The 21196-nt window shown below is 41.6% G+C and overlaps 1 protein-coding gene across 2 annotated transcripts in view; it reads right to left on the bottom strand.

Annotated features, from left to right (window-relative positions):
- Positions 1–21196, bottom strand: part of RAPGEF5 (Rap guanine nucleotide exchange factor 5) — a gene marked incomplete at both ends in the record, with an annotated part of 259218 nt that overhangs the window by 12816 nt on the left and 225206 nt on the right. For both annotated transcript variants that reach the window (XM_080701542.1, XM_080701543.1), the window contains 6 exons: positions 539–626; positions 1379–1429; positions 4914–5004; positions 10801–10979; positions 12712–12834; positions 17009–17106. In XM_080701542.1, coding sequence (XP_080557668.1) covers positions 539–626; positions 1379–1429; positions 4914–5004; positions 10801–10979; positions 12712–12834; positions 17009–17106 — 630 coding nt within the window. The remainder of the gene's footprint in view (positions 1–538; positions 627–1378; positions 1430–4913; positions 5005–10800; positions 10980–12711; positions 12835–17008; positions 17107–21196) is intronic.

The raw sequence follows: 21196 nt of genomic DNA, 5'->3' as shown, positions 1-21196 counted from the left end.
ATGAGTCTAGTCTCGAACCTGCAATCTTTCTGTCTCAGCCTCCCAAGTACTGGGTGGATTATAGGCAAGCGCCACCACCCCTGGCTCATCATGTTGCTTTGAGCAAAGGTATGTCTCACACAACAGCACACCGTGGCTGTGCCTCTGAAACTCAGCTCGTAAACAGAGCATGACGGATCACCAGCTGGGTTCTTTCTGCCAGCCTTACTCTTGTTTGAATTAAGTACATTATAGACTCAAAGAAAATAACACAAGGCTGAGAAGCAAAGTAAAATAAAAACACAGGTGTTTCCAAGTGTTAAGTTTTATGAGTCAAGTGAAAATGCTCTGACATCTATCTGCTCAAGCACAGTTAACCATTGTAGGTATCTTAAAAGTAATTCAATATTTGAAAAACTATTATAAGTAAACACAGTTAGATCTGAATATCAAAATTATTATAAAATATAAAGCAAGATTCCCCTTTTGCCTCTTACAGTTACTGTAATAAATTTCTGGAAGATGGAATTACAAAGTATAAAAGATAGGAAACTATTACCTTTAAGCAGTAAGGGCATGAAAGGGATTTTTGGTGGCTTCATCTTTTTGAATGCGTCTCTGTAGGCTTTGTGATTTAGGGAAGGATCCTGCCAAACCGAGTAGATTACACAGATTAAGAAAAATCAATTTTGCCATAGCAACAATTCCAAATTCACTTTGCTACATAATTCGAACATGACTTAGATACAGAGGAGTTCTTCACAATGAAGTAGATAATGGTTGCTGAGGAGAATAAGCTCACTAAGTAGGAAAGGAAATCTAGGAATGAAGCTCAGTTATTGGTTTACAGTAATGGGAAATGACGGTAAGAGAGACACCTTTTGATTGCCCTATTATTTTCCTCAAAGAGGTTCTTTAAATACAGTTTCCTTTGCATAATTTCTATCAGAAGGTAACCTCAAAGTCTTTTGTTAGGTACCATGCAAATAAAAACAGCCCTAATAATAAAAAAAAAAAAGCAGAGAAAACAAGAGAACACTGTTTCATTGTGCTATAAAAGAAACTATAAACTTTGTACCTAAACCTAAGAAATAGTAAAAAGGAGAAAAGGAAGAAAGAACAATGCACAGTGCACTAATTGCACTAAGTTTGTACTGCCTAATTTCATAGGCTTTGAAATAAACCAGGCTTAAAAATCTGCCTTCTGAAAATCACACTGAAAGGGCTCACCACCTTTCTTTATGGAGAGGGAACAGTGACTGTCAACTTGCTTCATTCCTTATGCAAGTAAACTAGTCCAGGCGCCCTGATAATGGGATGCAGAAACCCCCCTCTGCAATCTAGAGGGAAACGCGACACTAACATTAAAGAATAAGTCCTCTTCAGCCCCTCTACTTACTGTTAAGCCTTCAAGTTCAGAGAAAAGTTTCTTAAACTTCCCAGGGATTTTCTAAAAACAAACACAAACAAACAACAAAAGGTCGCACAAGTCAGTTATTCTGAGAAACCGAGGCGTGTTGGTTCAGTCACGCTCACTTATGCTTTCTGAACGCAGACACCTGTATCATCTGGCTCCCCCAATTGCTTCTCATTATGCAATCTTTTTGCCCCCTTAATATAACAGTGCGTAGAAATGTTAAAAACAGCTTAAAATAACAGTCACATGATTTAGGGATCTAACTGGTTAGATATTCCACATGCTAGTGATTACTGAATAAAAACTTGGATTCCAGCTCCACATCCTATCTTTGACAAATGCTTTCACCTTCTTAATAGCCTTGCTGAGTGAGAAATAATGATGTTGGCTGACATTTTTTATGTAAATGAGATACTTGTGTTTTACAGCAGAGGGTGAATTAGTGAGGGGCCATGGAAACCTTAAGTGATGAAGCTTGCACTTTAATGGGTAGAATCCCTGAATTATAAGGCCCAACCACACCAACAGGTGGCATGTGAATGACGGGGAATAGGAGCGTGTGCCATCTTCCCAAATAAAAATGCAGGCCAAAGGGGAAGGGGAGCGAGGGAAGGCCTGGATGCCTTCACGCTCACTCAGATGCCTGTGGTGGAGAGCTCATTCTTGAGCTCAGGCTCAGTGTGAACTCTGCCTCTGCCCCTTTCCAGCTGTGCTTCTGCTGAGCCTCTGCTCTGATTCCAGTTTCTTCAACACACAGAGACAATGCATGACAAGAATACAGTCTGTGCTGACACTTGAGAAAGTCCAGGTGTTCACACTAACAACAACATTCAGGATGATGTTTGTGAGTTGTTCCGTTTCCAAAATGCTCCAAAATAATAAGACAAGCCCCACAGTAATTAAAATTTTAAATTATTTATAGATTTTTGTGTGCGTATGGGGGATTGAATCCGGGGGCATCCTACCCCCAAACGACCTCCCCAGTTCTATTTTTTATTCTTTATTTTGAAATGAACCTCACTATGTTGCAGAGGGCCTCACCAAATAGCTGAGGCTGGCTGCAAACCCTTAATCCTCCTGTCTCAGCCTCCTAAGTACTGGGATTACAAGTGTGCGCCACCACACCTGATTTATTTATAGATTTTTAAATTTGATAACTTTGAACCTATTTTTCATAGCAAACAAGTAGCTTAAGCTGTTTGAAAACTTTTTTCTCTCTCTCTCCCAATGAATGGAAGAAAAAATGAACGAGATAGAAAATGCAGATTTTTACAACTGACTGCAGGCTTTCTTTTGAGCTGTATATCTTGGTCTGTTGTATATCCTATATTAATGTCCTGGTGGCAAATTCAAACTGACTTACTACTGCAGAGGAAAGCCATGACCCAAGTTTGGCCCATCTCCTGTGTTTGTAAATAAAGTTTTATTGTAGCACTGTCATGAGCTTCATTTATCTATTGACAATGGCTGTTCGTACACTACACTGGCAGAATTAAGCAGCTGTAACAGAGACCATATGGTTTGTAGAGCCTAAAATATGTATTCTCTGGCCCTTTACCCAAAGATCTGCTGACCTCTGATTTAGTTCCTTAAGCCTTCTTCTTTTCCTTTACTACGTATTTGGGTTAGTATGATCACTTTCATTTACCTAGTCACCAGATCTAGAGATCCTGTGGTCCCCTCTGCCTGGGATGCCCACCCCACCCCCAACCATGGCCCTGCTGCTCAGGGCTTCGTGTGTGTGTGTGTGTGTGTGTGTGTGCGCACATACATGCACGTGAGTGACATTAGAACTGAACGCAGGGGTGCTCTACCACTGAGCCACACCCAACCCTTTTTATTTTTTATATGGAGACAGGTTCTTGCTAAGGCTGGCCTCAAACCTGTAATCCTCCAGAATAGCTGTGACTTCAGGCATGCGCCATGGTGCCATGGCCTGGGGCTTCTTGTTAGAGTTTTCCCAGCTACCTTGGGCAGAATGGTCCCTCCACCTGTGCCACCTGGGCCCGACAGAACTTGGGTCAAGACTTCCTTTGCCACATGCACACTCCACACTCTGCTTGGCAGGCAGTCGACTCGTTGACTAAATATGAACTGTTTGGAGATCATGATCTTTCCTCTCAATATTTGGCAAAGTATTTTTGAGGCTAAATTCAGACCCCGTTCTCCATAGAGCTTTGCTGGCCACTTGCTTCCTCCTGCTCTGATCAGCCTGGTGTCTGTGGCCCATTTCCCCCAATCTTAGGATGTATGGGAATGTCTTTTGGCCTAACCAGAGTGGGCAAGTCTTTCATTTATTTCCTTTTGAAGCCCTTTAAGGAGAACTGACCCTTGACCCCTGGGCCACTACAGTGCCTTCTACCGGGGGTGGCCCCACTCTACCAGAAGGTGAGTCTACAAAGAGAGTGCGGGGTAGAACTGCGGAGGGAGAGGTCATGTGAGCCGCACACAGGCTGGACCAGTAGGGAGAAGAGGCAGCTGTCAATAAGGAAAGAACAGTGAAGGAAAGAAAGGTGGGCACAGAGGGGCAGAGCCCCACAGCTTTACCTGGCTTGGTGTAAGGGAGCCCTGGGTTCATACTCCACACAAACCCTCAGGGGCCATGTGAAAAACTTGAGTGGGGTCCTGTATCTTAACCTCAAGACCCCTTATCATATAAAGAAGCAGAGCCAATGTTTGGGAGGCCTGAAATTTATTGTATTTTGTGAGCTCTCTTTAAGAAAAAGAATATGAGCCAGGTGTGGTGGCGCACACTTGTAATCTCAGCGTTTGGGAGGCTGAGACAGGAGGACTGCAGTTTCAGGACAGCCTCCGCTACTACTTAGTGAGGCCCTTTGCAACTCAGTGAGACCCTGTTTCAAAATAAAGAATAAAAAATAGGGCTGGGGGTGTTGCTCAGAGGTAGAATGCCCCAGGGTTCCATCCTCAGTATCAAAAAAAGAAAAAAAAGAAAAGAAAAGAAAAAGAAAAAGAGATTAATGTACTTTTGCAAATTTTGCAAAGACAGGCATCCCCCCTGTGAGTATATTGCCGGATCCGGGCAGGTGAGAGACCCTGAACTTGAGTTCGTGGGCGCCACGACAAGCCCGTTTCTGAGCACGACTTGTCAGGCAGGTCAGACAGCAACAGGACCGGCTGGCAGGACAGTGGAGCTCGGGGGAAGGCCGCTGGTAGCTGGGGAACACTTTATGATTTTCAGCTCTTTCATAAATTTTAGAGAACCATTCTAAAGATCATTTAATGAAAATGCTCCCTATCACCGTGACACATCCCTTTTCACATTTTTAGTGTAGTAGTGTTTATCTCGTTTAAACCATTTAAATAAATTTTATCTCTGTGGTACTGGGGATTGAACTCAGGGCCTCCCACATACTCGGCAAGCACTCCACCTCTGAGCCGCATTCCCAGACCACAAACCAATTTATGTTAGTGAAAGGCTTTCCCTGAAACATTTCCTTTCTATGTTTTCCCATCTCCTCCCCTCGCCGACCCTCGCCCAGGGAACCCCAAGGCTCACCTCCCAGGTCTGTGACAGGCGGCTAACAGAAGCGGTGTTCAGACCCATCACGATAGCGAAGAAAGAATTCAGGTTCCTCTGGGCTTTGCAGCTATGGGATAAAGGGAAGCAAGAGCACACTTTGAGGAAACGGGCCTTCAACCGTGATCACAGAAGATAAAGCTGAAAAGACCCCAGGCCAGGGTCAGCCTGAGACCCTTCCCCGCCCTGGGGGGAGCGCAGCCCCTCAGCCGGTGCTCAGGAGAAAGGAGTGACTCCCCGCTACGCAATGGCTCCTCCTCGTCTTCAGGCGAAGGTCAGTGCTCTTGATAGGGTACACATTTACAATTACAGCTGCTCCTTTCAATTCACTTTCCTCAGTATACACCATGTTCTGATTGTGCAGTTAGAGTTCCACCTCTTTATTTGGTCTGTCCTTTGCTGACAATAAAATGGCTACTGTTTATGTATGCACTTAAAGTGTGGCAAATACTACAGAGCTAATTAAAGAAATAAGGAAATAAAATGAAAAAGAAGATCATGTTGCGCTCCATTCACTCCAGGAGGTTATTTGTTATACATATCAGTCGTGTCCAGGGCCTCAACTGATCAACATTCCACTGGGAGAGAAAGCTCGGACACTAGGCACCTATCTGTGGTCAGTAGCACCCTGCTTGCTGCTAACCACGTTCACGTCTCATTATCAAAGTAGGGCAAGAACAGCCTGGGAATTCCACTTCTTTATCTGGAGAGCAGAAGACCAGAACTTCTCTGTGATATGGATTAAAGTGAAGACACAGCTCTGCCTTAATAATTCAGTGCGTGTTTGGCAGTGGGCAGGTTCACAGTATCAGGCACCTACAGCAATGCCAGTGCAGCTGCCTGCAGATGCCACCACATCCGTGACGTCTCCTCCAAGGTTTCAAAGGGAATTTGGAAATAGAGGTATGAAAAACTCCGTTTCCTGCTTTTCTAGATAAATATTCTTTTTATAATGTATACTATGGATTCTCAACTATTAGCAGCAATGGTTACAAGAAATTTTATCAAGAATATATTCCATAGCCGGGTGTGGTGGCATACACTTGTAATCCCAGTACTTGGGAGGCTGAGACAGGAGGATCGTGCAGGTTTGAAGCCAGCCTCAGCTATTAGTGAGGCTCTCAGCAACTTAGTGAGACCCTGTTTCCAAATAAAATATATAAAATAGGTCTAGGAGTGTCGCCCAGAGGTAGAAGGCCCCTGGGGTTCCATTCCCAGTACCACAAAACAAGAATATATTCCACAATTTGTTTCCTTTTTCTGCCAGTGCTGTCCTGTCAGTTATTTTCAGTTCCTTCTGTTATATAGAATGCTACAGATGTATATATATATATATATATATATATATATATATATGTATATATATACACAGAATATATATATACAGAATGCTTCTGTTATATAGAATGCTATAATGTTATATAGAATGTTATATAGAATGCTGTATATCTTTGCGTATACAGTTTTTTACTCTGTATGGTTTTCTTCATTAAGTCAGACTCCTGGTCATTACATAATTGAACAAAAGCTACGAAGTCTTTAAAGGTTCTAGACATACCACAAATTGCTATCCTTCAAAGTTAGGACAATTTCCTATGGCACTGAAGTCAATTAGAAACATACAGTCTGGATCCAAGGAAATGTCTTGGGCTTTTAAAGTAACTCGGGAAATAGAGGCTGTGCTCTGCCAGGGCAGCTCTGTGTAAGTCCAGCTGCACTTGGGCAGCAAGGCAGGGAGGGAATTCTGGATCCCACAGACAGCACAGAGGAACGGCACTGCTGTTTCCACACTGAAGGCTGAAGATACCTGGGGCGGTGCACATCCTGCATCCACCCACCGCAGGGCCTCCAGCAGTAGGGTCCGTCCCTCTAAGTCCTGCCAGCTTTGGGCTCTTCCTGCTGTGACTGGGGGGGTCTGGACTTCAGTCCAGCTGACCCCCTCACTTGGTTCATGTCCAGTTTCTCCTAGGTGGACTCTGCTTGCTATTTCATGAATACACTGAAGCGAGACAGCCCCTGGGGTATGACTTGGAGGCCCATCTGTTCCTCTCCCACCGTTTAGTACTGGGGATTGGGGCACTCTACCTCTGAGGGACACATCAGCCCTTTTCTTTTTTGAAACAGGGTCTCTCTAAGTTGCTGAGGCTGGCCTTGAACCTGTCTTCCTCCTGTCTCAGCCTCCCAAAACTGGAATGATAATGGTGGTGTACCACCATGCCTGGATGCCCACCTGTTTTTGAGAATTGTTGCTGCCTGAGGCTTCAATACTTTCGAAACTAGCCTATTTCAGCCATTTATTTTTCTCATTCTATCTTTCCTGTCTTATCACACCTCTTGAAAGCTTTCTTTCTTTCTTTCTTTCTTTCTTTCTTTCTTTCTTTCTTTCTTTTTCTTTCTTTCTTTTTGTGGAACTAAGGATTGAACCCAGGGACATTCTACCTCCGAGATACACCCCCAGCCCTATTTTTTATTCTTTATTTTGAAACAGGGTCTCACTAAGTTGCAGAGGGCCTCCTACGTAGCTGAGGCTGGCCGTGAACCTGTGATCCTCCTGTCTCAGCCTCCCAAGTACTGGGATTACAAGCGTGAGCCACCATGTCTGGCTCCAGCTCCATCTCTTATGATGTTTTGAAATATGGGACTTTGCCAAGAAGCACCTGGACTGTGGTCTCTCCCTCCTGGGTGCTCCCACCTGATGGAGACCCCGCTGGTTACTGCATCCCCTTCGGCATATCCTTCGGGCTAGAGTATATGTATATTTCAGTTTTTTACATTCTGCCCACATATGACTGATTAGTATACAACAAGCCTTTCACACAACACTCACTGTAGTTGAAAACAAGAATGTTTGAGAAAATAGTTTGATTCTTTTTTTATATAAAAATTTATTATTCATCTTTTTATTCAGAATTCTTTTATAAAATCTTAGATGTAATTCCCATTTTTTATCTTTCAGATCTCCACAATTTCCCTGGCCCAAAAATCTTTTCTTTTTAGCCAAACATTAGAAACACACTCTTAAAGCTGTGCATTGTGGTGCATGCTTGTAATCCCAGCATTTGGGAGGCTGAGACAGGAGGATCGCAGTTCACAGACAACCTCAGCTACTTATTGAGGTCCTTAGCAACTCAGTGAGATCCCATTTCAAAATAAAGACTAAAATATAGGGCTGGGGGTGTAGCTCAGAGGTAGAGTACCCCTGGGTTCCATCACCAGTACTAAAAAACAGTAACAAAAAACCAGACACTTATAGCTAATATTCAAATCTATTAGAGAAAGAATTGAATTAACACAATTTCTGTAAAAGACAAATGGTACAGTGCAAATACCAGTTACCATTCCCATCTGGAATCCTGTTATTGTGGGTCATTCATTCCATAAGAACAGACTATCTGACACTAAATATTCCAGCCTGGCAAATGTGCCTTTGTCTCTGTGTGAGGAAATAAAATACACTCGGTCCACAAAGGTGGGGGTGGGGTGGGAGGAGGAGAACATGAATATGCAAATAGGAAGCCTCAGGCAGGGAAAACACTTCATGATTGTGGAAATTACTGTTTTCCCTTGGTTATTCCTACCAGTGTGATTATAAGGAATTCAACTTTATGCTTCTGTTGGCGTTCTATTCCAAAAGCTAGGATAGAGACCAGTACCATAAATAATTCAAAAGCATGGGGCTATATGGAAAAAATGTGAATATATTTCATTTCCCTGAGGAATAGATATAATCTTAGATTGGGAACAGAACTGGGTGGTATCATTTACTCCTTGGAACATTAACGACCTTATTTCTTCACATAACAGGTATTTATAAGAAAGCTTTTTACCCAAAAGAGCCTCACCTTCAGGAATATCATAGCCCATTTTAGAATATACAAGCCAAATTTAAGGGAAAATAAAAAAGTGTTCAGCAAAAAAGCAGCCCAAGACTTAGGCCTATTTGCCATCTCTTCTTTCTTCCCAGACAGGGGCTTTTGTGATCTCTTGCCCCAGTAGACACAACAGCCCACTTCTGGATCTCCTGCTCTGCAGCAGTCTGCGTGCAGCGTTCAGGACAGCCTTTCTGAAGGACAACGCTAACCATTTCAGTCCCCTGCCCACAGACTTCCAGTGGATCCTTTCTGCCTTCTCAATGCAAATGAAAGTCAAGATCCTTCATGGTTTGGTCAAGTCTTCCTTTGCAGCTAGGTTTCCCATGACTTCCTTACAAATGTCCGTCCACAACCAATCGCGGGTCAGATCTGTGGAAGGGGCTTTCCCTGGCCTCAGCCTCTGCTCCTGTCTCCAGTGACTGTTGGTCATGGGCAGTATTCTTTGACTTCCTACTCTCAGATCCCACTCAGAATTCTAAGAGTCTCAAATGTTACCTTCTTCACCAGGGTTTCCCGATCCCTTTTCCACACTCTCAGGGGATGAGTTTTCCCTCCAGCTATATCATATCTCTTGCTAGGGCACTTCTACATTCTATCCTGCACAGTGGGGGGTACAGACATATCTCCAGGAGATGGCAAGCTCCTCCAAAGCAGAATTGCTTTGATTTCCCCACACAACCTATATAGATCTGCATGTAAAATGAGGAATCAATACATATTCATCCATGGGTTCCAAATCTGTGGGTTCAACCAGTCACAGGTCATAGAGTATGTAGCTAGGCCCATGATGGTTGTGTCTGTACTGAACACGTACAGCACCACGATTCCCTAAACAATTAGCATAGCAATTATATACATAGCATTCACATTGTATTAGGAAGGTAGAGAGGACTTAAAGTACATAGGAGGATGTATGTAGGTAACATGCAAATACTATGCCATTTTATATGAGACTTGGGCGTCATCTTGGGTATCTGAGAAGGATCTTGAACCAATTCCCAGAGGACACCGAGAGATGACTGTGCCTGAGAACTGTGTGATAATAAAAACTAATTTGGAAGACAAAGGAGAAATAAAATATGAAGCCTGGGAGGCAGAAGGAACTGGAGAAGGTTTTGATCAATACAGCCTGCTTCGCTGGGGAGCTGTCCAAAGAACAGTCTTGGGATACCAATCTGGTATTCTAAGAGACGTTCTCAGCAAGTTACTAAAATTTCACTTAACCAACATTTACTGAGTCACTGCTATTTACCACAGTCTATGCTGGGCATCCAGCCATGATCATTCATTAGAAGCAGCCCTGTCCTTTGGAAGCTGGCAGAACCCAGTGAAGGAACTAAAAAGGTAAGAAGCATGTATGTGCAGAGGGGAGTTAAGTTACCCTTCCTCTGGAGGTCAGGGATGGTCTGTGGAAAGAAAGTAACATTTTGCCAAGGTCTTGAAGAATGGCAGTATGTTGCTAGGGAAGTTTGTTTAGAGCCAACATGTGTTCAGACTTAGAGAGCATACATAGGAGACATATTCAGAGTAGCTGGGGCATGAGGTGCGTCTGGGAGGTGAGGCTCAGGGGTCAGCTGAGGTGGGTCAGTACAGGACAGGGTCTTCTACTGAATGCACCTGCCAATGTTGGCACCATGGACATCAAGAAGCAATGAACAGGGGTCCAGAATGCACCTGATCCTCAGGAATTCTCATTCCCTTACATCACCTTCCCTTATTTTCCTAACCTACTAGAGTTCAGCCAGCCACACTGCAGAACCATCTGCTTATTAGTTCTAAGCACAGAACTCTCTTATTTTGACATTTACTTTAAGATAGAACTACTTCAAATGCAAATACATAAATATTCAAGAACAGGCCTTTGTAATCATTTGGTCACTTAACTCAATATTACACTTTTATCCCCTAGCCCTGCTTATCATCAGAAGGGGAAAAATCCTTTCTCCTGGAGATTTAAAAAAAAAAAAAAGCACTTTTCACCGCTGGAAACTTACTGGGCAGCAATTTTGATGAACTTCTTCACCAGCTGCACACGCTTGCCTAGCTGACTGCAGAGCAAGATCTCTGTAGCCACCCAGAGCTGGACTTCGTTACATCTCTGGAGCAGAAGGCTGAGGTTCACAGTGTGCTCCCCGCTCCCCTGTCTGCTGAATGTGAAGTAGATCAGCTCTTGCTGAAACAAAATGTATTCACACGAGGCTTTATTTTCAGTGCATTCAAAGCCAAGCAGATATAAAAATAAGTTCATGTTTAAGAGCTACTTCAGGTAGACATGCCCATATCATTAATACGTCAACAGAAATACAGCAAATAATATCACAGTAAATTCAAAATGATTTATATTTAGTTTCAAGATATCTCATTTGATGCTGTTCACCTAAAACATTTTTGTAAAAGTTATTTTCAGAATGTGAAAGAGGTCTTTATATGAAAATCTAAATATTTTAAAATTAAAAATCATAGACTAATGGAACCCCTAAACTTCCCAAACTCATGTGGAAAACTCAAATGACAATGAACACCAGCAGTACTGGCATTTGTGAAGGTGCACGTCAGACTTAATAGTCATCAGATTTTAGTGTGAATCAGGCCCACCTGGAAGTCTGCTGAAGCTCAGATGTTGGGCCCTGCCCTACCTCTAATTTCTGACTCTGGAGAGGCTGAAAATTTGCAATTCCAACAAGTTCTCAAGGGATGCTGATCTGGATACCTGCTCTTGGAGAATCACTGACATAAGATATTGTCAAAAAAACAAAGAAAAGTCGGGAGTGGTGGCGCACACATTCGGGAGGTGGAGACCAGGTGTACCTCAGAGGTAGAATGCCCCTGGGCTCCATCCCAAGTACCGCAAAAACAAAGACAAAGATAGCTAAGATAAACGGGCAAGATCTAATAATTTATAAATGAAGCAGAACCAGTAACTACTTACAGTGACTCACTGTATAAAAAGCAATAGAAGAGATTTGTTTTTAAACTAGTGTGAGCTCATTTTTTCAAAGTAATCCACTCGCCCACTGCATAAGCAGCAACACACAGCACTCTACTAACATTTCCAGACACAAAAGTCATTCAGCTTGAACGAGTTCACAACTTGCTCACATTTCATAATATTGATTTTTTAAAATAAGAAAATATGAAACAATTAAAGACATTACAAAATCAAAGTGAAGCTTAGGGGTCTCTAAACTGGGAAGGAGGTTCCTTTTGAGAAGAGGCGGCCATTTCAGAATGAAAAAATTAAGTACATGGCAAAAAAATACGCAACATATGGTTGCACAGGGCTGTGACATTTTTCATTCCTGATTTTTGTGAATCTTTCCACGGGCCAATCTACTCATTTGTTGTCTTTAGCACTTTGCTCCTAATCTATTGTTTATAAATGTCATAATTTGTTCTCAGGAATAGTTAATGGACATAAAAATTTGAAAACTATCCAAAATTTACAAGTATTTGAAATACTATTGTCCAGTTTAAATTAACAGAATGTTCTTAAGGATGCCGTGTGTGCTAGTGTATGTGCATAAATATAAATATGGTTCCGGTGTGACAACAGCAAACTTTATAAAAATGGAAATATCAAAATCAAAGGTAAAATCGTTTTTTGCCCTCGTTGGGTAATATATATGTATATACACACAAATAAATATATATGAATGTATTTTCAGACACATATGAAAATATAACATTGTTATTTTATATAGCATACAATTATACTAGAAGCAAATAAAACTGTATTATGTAGATTTTCCTAGAATGGGGAAAGACTCCCAATAAATTTTAGCCTCTAAATACCTTTTTGGACCGTGGTATCCTAGCATAACTGTATCACCACACGAATAAGAATCTTCAAGCGGAATCTGCAGTTAAAACAGTATTAGCATTTTATCTTTTCCCTCTCTACTTACCTCATGAATTGAATTGAATAAACTCCAGTCAAAATTCATTAATTCCAGAGCAAGATCCCAAGTGTTCATCCCCAAAATCCTCATCGACTTTTGCTGTGATTCCTCATTTTCTGTAAATGGGTTCTAAACCGACAGATAGAAGCAAAAGGATCCTTAGTAATTCCCACATGTTTTGCAGCGATTGGCTGCCCATGGAAAGGCACTAGAAGCCCCGATTAGAAAAGTAATTTTTTCCCGGGTGCACTTAATATTTCCCCTGGTCTGTTCACCTTCAGTGAGTCCTAGCCAATTTAGGAAACAATCTTTGAACACATAGAAAGTGGTCAAGGATCCTTCACGGATCAGCCTCAGCCTCCAAGTCCCCTCCCCCTCCCCCTCCAGCTCACACCAACCCACCCACAAATCTAATTATAAAACACTGCCCTGGCAGACAGCATAATGAAAGCGAAAGCTCTGAAATCACTTTGGCTTCGGGTAAGAATTAATGTGCCAGCAGGATTAGTATAAAAACAAACAAAAGAAATGTCACAGTGTACTTCAATAAAGACAGACACGGCTTTTTACAGGAAGTGTGTTTAACAAGTCTTATCCCAGACACACATTTACAAATTTTATTAAAATGCCTGTGGAAAGGGAAAACATTTAACACAAGATAAAATAATAAAAGCATTTCATTTAAAATCCATGGTAACTGATTACGTATCAACTACTTTCCCTACAAAAATGGAGCCTAATTACCATGAGGCTAATAACAGTACTTTCTTAAAAATCTGGCCTGAAATCCTTATATGACAACATGACTTAAAATCTGTCATCACTGTTAAAACTTATTAAAAAACAATTTGGCACCTTTCCAAAATAGTTGACATTTTCTAATTAAACTACAAATTCTCCCATTTGGAGGGGGTTCGAATGGTTAATGGCACAAAAACAAAAAGAATGGGACTCTGCAAAATAAAGGAGATACAGGGCAGAGGGAATATTTCAGATGTCAAATAATAATTTCTAGTTTCAAATCTGAAGATAAATTTATTTTATTTTATTTTGCAGTACTGGGGATGGAACCCAGGGGCATTCTACCTCCAAGTGACACCCCCAGCCCTATTTTATTTTATTCTTTATTTTGAAACAGGGTCTCTGAGTTGCAGAGGGCCTTGCTAAGTAGCTGAGGCTGGCCGTGAACCATGATCCTCCTGTCTCTGCCTCCCAGATGCTGGGATTACAAGCGTGCGCTACCACACCCGGCTAATTATCTGCATTTTAGAAGTTTTGCATTTACGCAAGTCTTCCTAACTAAAACAAATAAGCAAACCCCCAAAACTAGTGACAAAAGACCACAGAGATTTCCCCAGAATTTATCCTCTTTAAGCAGGTCAAGGTAGTCAATGTCTGGGTGTCCACTCCAGGGCTCGGTGTGGAGCCCAGAAAGTGCTACCTAAATGACTGTGATACCAAAGCCAGATACTGAGGTGCTGGGGACGGGGGTCCTCAGGGATTAGCCCAAGGGGATGGAACCAGACAGCTTGTGCCACAGGCTGTCAAAGGGAGAAGCAAGTGTTGAGAAGCAACACTAACACCTGCTGAAGAGCTGGAGCTGTAGGGATATGTTTACTTGGCTGTTTGTGCCCCATTATCTGGGCCTTGCCTTTTGGCTTCTTCAAGATTGCTCACCACCTTGGCAAGAAAGACTTCCTATTTCTTTATCCCATTCCTTCCTGGCTCTGATTCCTGGTTTCTTCTTTTCTTTTGTTTCTGTATGTTTGTTTGTTTGTTTGGTGGTACTGAGGGAGGGCTTTCTACCTCCGGGCTATACTCCCAGACCTATTTTATATTTTATTTGGAAACAGGGTCTCACTTAAGTTGCTGAGAGCCTCACTAAGCAGCTGAGGCTGCTTTGAACCTGTGCGATCCTCCTGTCTCAGCTGATTCCTGGGTTCTAAAATAATCTGCTAATCCACATGAACTTGCTGTTTGGTGTTAGTGGTTTCATGCATTAGCTTTTTTCTTTTGGTGTTCTACTTTAACTGAGATGTTCTGCAGATGAAATATTTAGACCTATGATTGCCAAGGGGAAGCTTGAGGTGGTGTCCAGTGTTAGTGGGGAAACATTCAAGGTTAAGACGGATCCTGGCTCCTCTTAGAACACACTTCCCTGCCTGTTCACGTTGCCCAGACCGGCCTTAACTGTCTGAAGGTGGCCCTGGACTGTGGCATGAGAGGGCCGCATGGCTATGGGAGGACACAGTTAGAGACATGGTGTATGTGTCCCTCCACCGTATTCCCATAGTACGTTCTCCTTCTTCATGAGGAGGAGTAAGGCCAATCTCATTATTTACAGACAACTGCTGTCCCAGCTGGTCATGTTTCTCTGATGGTATTATACATAGGACCTTTGGCCCTCAAAGACAAAACAGGAAAGACCCAAGGAAAGCTAGGGGTCCCCTCTCCTTTTCTTCCTCATCATCTACAAATGAAAGGAATAAGCAGGAGCTTCAGAGTCAAACACAATGGAATTTAAAACCCTAGCACCCCCAGGGCACAGCGGCACAGGCTTGTAATCCCAGGTACTCAGAGCCTTGAGGTAGGAGGATCACAAGCTTGGGCTAGCTTGGGTAACCTAGCAAGACTGTCTCAAAATAAAAAATAAGAAGAGTGGGGGTATAAATGAGTGGTAGAGTGCTGCCTAGCAAGTGCAAGGCCCCGGATTCCATTCCTAGGAACAAAACAGAACATATCCTACTTGGCTTAGGAAGTCAGAGTAAGTTATTCAGTCTTTCTGAAACCTACAGGGTTACTGGGAATGTTCAATGGTACAGTGAACGCAAACTACTCAGCACATTCATAACTAGTCATAAGTTTGAAAGTGGACAGTGACTAGCATTGCTATGTTAGCTTGATATCTGGCAGATAATTTTACACAAAAAATTTTTATTTAAACAATTTTGATTAACCGATATGAGATATAGATTCCTCACTTATACATACAGCCCCAATGATGACTCCATGAGAGAAGAGGACGTGAGTCAAGAATTCAGGATCACACGGTTACAGCCTGCTCTGCTAGACTGGCTGTATCTTTAAGAAAGCAACCCCAAGACTAAGGTCTTTAGGTACAAAAGATCAAATTAAGCACAAATGTTCATAAAATACACACTGAAAATGCCACAAAGGTGGCTCCTATATTTCTTCAAATTCTCACTGTTCAGTGGCATTTGATGTCCCAACTTTTTTTTTTTTGCAGGTCTGGGGATGGAACCCAGAGGCATCTGACCTCCGAGCTACACCCCCTGCCCTGTTTTTTATTCTTTATTTTGAAACAGGGTCTCACTAAGTTGCAAAGAGCTTCACTAAGTAGCTGAGGTTTTCCACGAACCCCGATCCTCTAGTCTCAGCCTCCCAAATGCTGGGATTACAAGCGTGCACCACCATGCCTGGCTTGTTTTTTATTCTTTCTTTTGAAACTGGGTCTCACTAAGTTGCAGAGGACTTCACTAAGTAGCTGAGGCTGCCCGTGAACCACAATCCTCCTGTCTCAGCCTCCTGAATACTGGGATTATGAGCATGCACCACCACGCCCGGCTGATGTCCCATCTTTATAACCCTGTCATACACAGGGAAGGCTGACAATCTGCTTTCTTCAAAGAAATGGGACACTCTAGCCGGGCGTGGTGCCGCACGCTTGTAATTCCAGTGCTTGGGAGGCTGAGACAGGAGGATTGCACAGGTTCAAAGCCAGCCTCGGCTACTTAGTGAGGCTCTCAGCAACTTAGTGAGACCCTGTTTCCAAATAAAGTATAAAATAGGTCTGAGAGTATAGCCCGGAGGTAGAAAGCCCCTGGGTTCCACCCCAAATACTACAGGGGAAAAAAAAAAGAAGAATGGAAGACTCAAGAGTGCATCAAATGAACTGAAACAAAGAACTCAGTCTCTTTCCCCCTAAATCAGGGTATATTTCTCAGCTTAATCCCTATATAGCAAAAAAAAAAAAAAAAAAAAAAAAAAAAGAAAGAAAGGAGGATCAGGAGAGATTAGCTTAATTAAAATTCCATGGGAGAGAGAGTCATTTGTCTCAAATCCTTGATTTCAGAGAATCAGAAAGCAGCAAGGTTGTACTTAGGAGAGGTTTAGAGCTCCTTCAGTCAGGCCTTTCTTTGATTTGCCAAAGCTGTGTTATTTGACAAGGGTATCATTGACTAAGGGAGGAAATAGTTTAATATACTGTTTTCATTACAAAGCATACACAAATATGCATCAAACCTGACAATTGTGTTTTCAGTACCAGGCTAAAGGTCCTTACCAAAGTGTCAGCCAGGTCTTTGCGGTAGACATATATCCGACCAGATCCCTCAAAGGACTTGGAGATGGCCAGGTCATTTGGCTGAAGTTCATGTTTTTCTTTATTTAAAAAAAAAAAGAAGGGAGGGGAAGGTAATTAGAAACACAAGTAGGTCTATATAGTACATGTAAAGAGTGAAACTTGCCCAAGAAACATATTTAAATGTATAGTAACTAGAAGTTAAAGTAAATTAATTGAGTTCTGCATACTCTACAATCACATCGGTGGTATCATGGAAATTACTGCTCATTACCCATAGCGTGGGGCCCTCCTGAGGTCCTTCCTTAAGATATTTAGTTCTATTTCTCCCTATTTCTCTTTCTTCTTTGGTACTAGGGGTTGAACTTAGGAGCATTCTACCTCTGAGTGACATGCCTAGCCCTTTTTACCTTTTGTTTTGAAGCAAGGCCTCATTAGGTTGCTGAGGGTATGTATAATCTTCAATCCTCTTGTCTCAGCTTCCCACGTACTGGGCTTACAGAGATATGCCATGGTAACGGGCTAATATTTAGTCATTCTTTAGAATACAGGACAGTTTAAGAAATAAAGTGTAGTTGGGCGTGGTGGCGCACGCTTGTAATCCCCACGTTTGGGAGGCGGAGACAGGAGGATCGTGCTGGTTCGAAGCCAGCCGTGCTGGCTTAAAAGACCCTGTTTCCAAAAATAAAAAAATAGGTCTGGGAGTGTAGCCTGGAGGTAGATGGGTTTCCAGAAACCCAGTACCACCAAAAAAAAAGAAAGAAAAGGAAAGAAAGAAAAAGAAAAAGAAATAAAGTATAGAATTAACCAGGTGGAGTGCCACACAACTGTAATCGCAGTACTTGGGAGACTGAAAGAGGAGAATTGCAGGTGGAGTGCCACACAACTGTAATCGCAGTACTTGGGAGACTGAAAGAGGAGAATTGCAGGTAAATTAGCTTTGGCTAATTTACCACAGTAAATTAGCAAGACCTACATTCAAAATAGCTCTGAGTTTAATCCTCAGTAACACACCCAGAGACAGACAGACACACACACACACACAAAGTAAAATTTACCCCTAATCTTTTCTCACTAAAATAACTATACACACATATTTGCAATTATTATTTATACCTGTGCATGCATGCTTATCCATATACATTTATATCTGTAGTTATTCCATTTATGGTTTTATATTGCTTTATTGTATTTACCCACTTATCAAAATTATTTATATATGCTATGTCTAATTAGTTATGTAATAGCCCATTATCCCATCATTTAATCTTTCCTCTATTGTTGAACACTTAATGGTTTCCAATTTTGGGGGTCATATAAATTAAACAGCATGATCTATGTAAAGTACTAGCACAGGACCTGGCACATAAAGGGCTTGATGAATGGGTTCTATTATCATAGCAGCCATAATGTATATTACTGAAGTCAACATTCTTGCACATAAATCCTTGTCTGTTTATGGGTGGTTTTTCTTAAGATACATTCCAGTACTGAAATCAATGGGTCAAAAGAAATGAATAATTTAAAAGGTTTTTAAACAAACTGCCAAATTGCTTTTTAATTTTTCTTTTTTTAGAAAATAAGCCAATATATTTAAAATTTGTAAGGCCGGGCGTGGTGGCGCACGCTTGTAATCCCCGCGCTTGGGAGGCAGAGACAGGAGGATCGCGCAGGTTTGAAGCCAGCCGCGCGCGCTGGCTTAGGAGACCCTGTTTCCAAATAAAAATGTAAAAAGAGGTCTGGGAGTGTAGCCCGGAGGTAGAAGGGCTTCCAGGAACCCCAGTACCACCAAAAATAAATAAATAAATAAATAAATAAAATTTGTATACTAATACTGATTATTACTTTTGGTAAATTTTCTATTTTGTCAAAAAAAGAAGAGTATTTTATATTTCTTTACTACTATTAAAGTTGAATATTTGTTTTATCATCCTTTTCCATTTTGTTTCCTTATTGCAAACTGTTCCTATCCAGAGTTGGAGCTCTCTAATGATACCATAATTTTCTTCATAGAGATATCCTCCTCCAGCAGGGCACAGTGATGCATACCTGTAGGGCCTGGGAGGCTGAGACAGGAGGAGCACAGGTTAACGGCCAGGGAACAGCGATTTAGTGAGACCCTGTTTCAAACTAAAAAATGAAAAAGGGCTGGAGGTATAGCTTAGTGGGAGAATGTATCTAGATCAATCTCCAGTGCCCCAAACCTTCCCCTCACATACACACACACAGCAGGAGGAGGAGGGGGGGAGGAGGAAGAAGAAAAAGAAAAGAAAAATATCCTCCTTCAAACTACAAAACATATATGGGAATAGCCTAAAATAATACTAAAGTTTTTTTCTATATGACACAATCAACTTCTCCAAAGGTAGTATTTTGGGTGTTTGGCACAATTGGGAAATGAAGTAATCCACATGCCCTTTTCTAGATAACTTACTCAGTCCAAATGCCAAATTTTGTTTTGAACATTTTGGCTTAATATAGAATGCACAAATGATGATCTAATATATTCTTAATGGTCCAGCATGAATAAAGAACAATAATACTATAATGTTGGGCTTCTGACAGTGGGTAGTAAATTATTCCACATAGCTAGGTTCTGAAATTCTTTTAGGTTATTATCACACACTAAATATTAAGACTAAATTATACCCTCTAAGTAAGTATACATACATACTACCAGGTTCTATACAATTAGAAACTCATTAAAGTTATGAAAATAGTATTACTTCTTTTAGAAAAAAATATTTACATTTTAAAACTTTTTTTGACAAAAAGAAGAGCTCATTGCCATTTTATTCTGAAGTAACATGAAAACATTATTTGTAAAAAATTATGTAACTAGAGCAAGGAATACATTAAAGAGTTTTCTTAATTAAAATATTGTTGTTTGGGGGATAATCAGATTCAGGTCAATTGGTTCTTTACAGACAAAAACAAAGCAAAAAAGCCGAAACCTAATGGATAGAAAATGACATCACATTCCCCAATCTTTGGAATCATTCAGGAGGTACGGTGATGCTCTTGGTGATAACTGACAGTGGGTCTGCACACGTTAGGACACCTTTGCCCTCTCTGATGAATCTGATTTAAGAGAGTGTGGAAATGCACTCCTCAGCCATCGGGTAGATAGCGGGCAACAGAAGAGCTGCTCACTGCGGCCAGACTCTCATGGGGACCTGGGCGGACACAGCTGCCCTGCCCTCTCCAGCCCCTCTGGCCTGTATGGGGACCTTGTGATCACTTGAGAGGCAAATGTTGGTTTTGATGAAGCTTAATTCTGCTTAAAACCACTGAAAATTTCAATATAATATACACTTATGATTCATGTATGTGTATATATATATATAATACCTGGATGTGCCATACATATATGTAATATGTAATACATATGTATAATACATGCATATTATAATACAATGTGTATTATACATATACATCATATACTATACATTCATCATATCTGAGATATCTGAAATGTGTTATTAAAAATTCAAACTTTCCCTGATTAAAATGCATCAACTACACAGGTTTCCCAAACTTTTGCTTATTTTTCCTCTAGATGTTTGAGGGGCAGTAAGGTGCAGGGCTGGGGCCAAGCATGCCAAGCATGTGCTCTGACTCTGAGCTACATCCAGCCCTAGATAACGCTCTGGCCGGGCGGGCGCACCATGAGGGATCCGGGAAGGGGAAGTGCTCCGTCTGCGTATGTAATCGACTGACTCACAGGGCCATTTTACCTGCTTGTGAGCACAAAGCAAAAGAGCAACTTCTGTTGCATAATACTTTTAACTAATGTCACGTCACTGATATTCCAGGATTTGTCTCCTGCCGTACAGCACACAAAGGATGAATAAAGGGCAGTCTCTCTGCTCCCCTCACCCACCACCCATCTCTGGTTGACTGGCCCCAGAGTCCTCTCATTTCTCAACTACTGATGCTCACTTTCTTTGTATTTTCTCAGGGTTAATGAGATATTAAATAAAGATTGTAAGCCAAAAAGAGGCCAGCAGCACTGAGATCTGACAGGCTCCTCTGAAAGCGAAAGGGCCTGTTCAGGCCACACAGATCAATAGTGTCAGCTTGTAATCTGTGTGATCTTATTCAAAACAGACAATAAACCATTCTCTGAGGATAAATAAGGCCCAACAGAAAGAGAAGCTGTAACTAGGC

The sequence above is a fragment of the Muscardinus avellanarius genome (genome assembly GCF_963383645.1).
Source record: "Muscardinus avellanarius genome assembly, chromosome: 9".
Classification (NCBI taxonomy): domain Eukaryota; kingdom Metazoa; phylum Chordata; class Mammalia; order Rodentia; family Gliridae; genus Muscardinus; species Muscardinus avellanarius.
The sequence above is the reverse complement of the archived record's forward strand: the minus strand, read 5'-3'. Positions and strand labels throughout refer to the sequence as shown.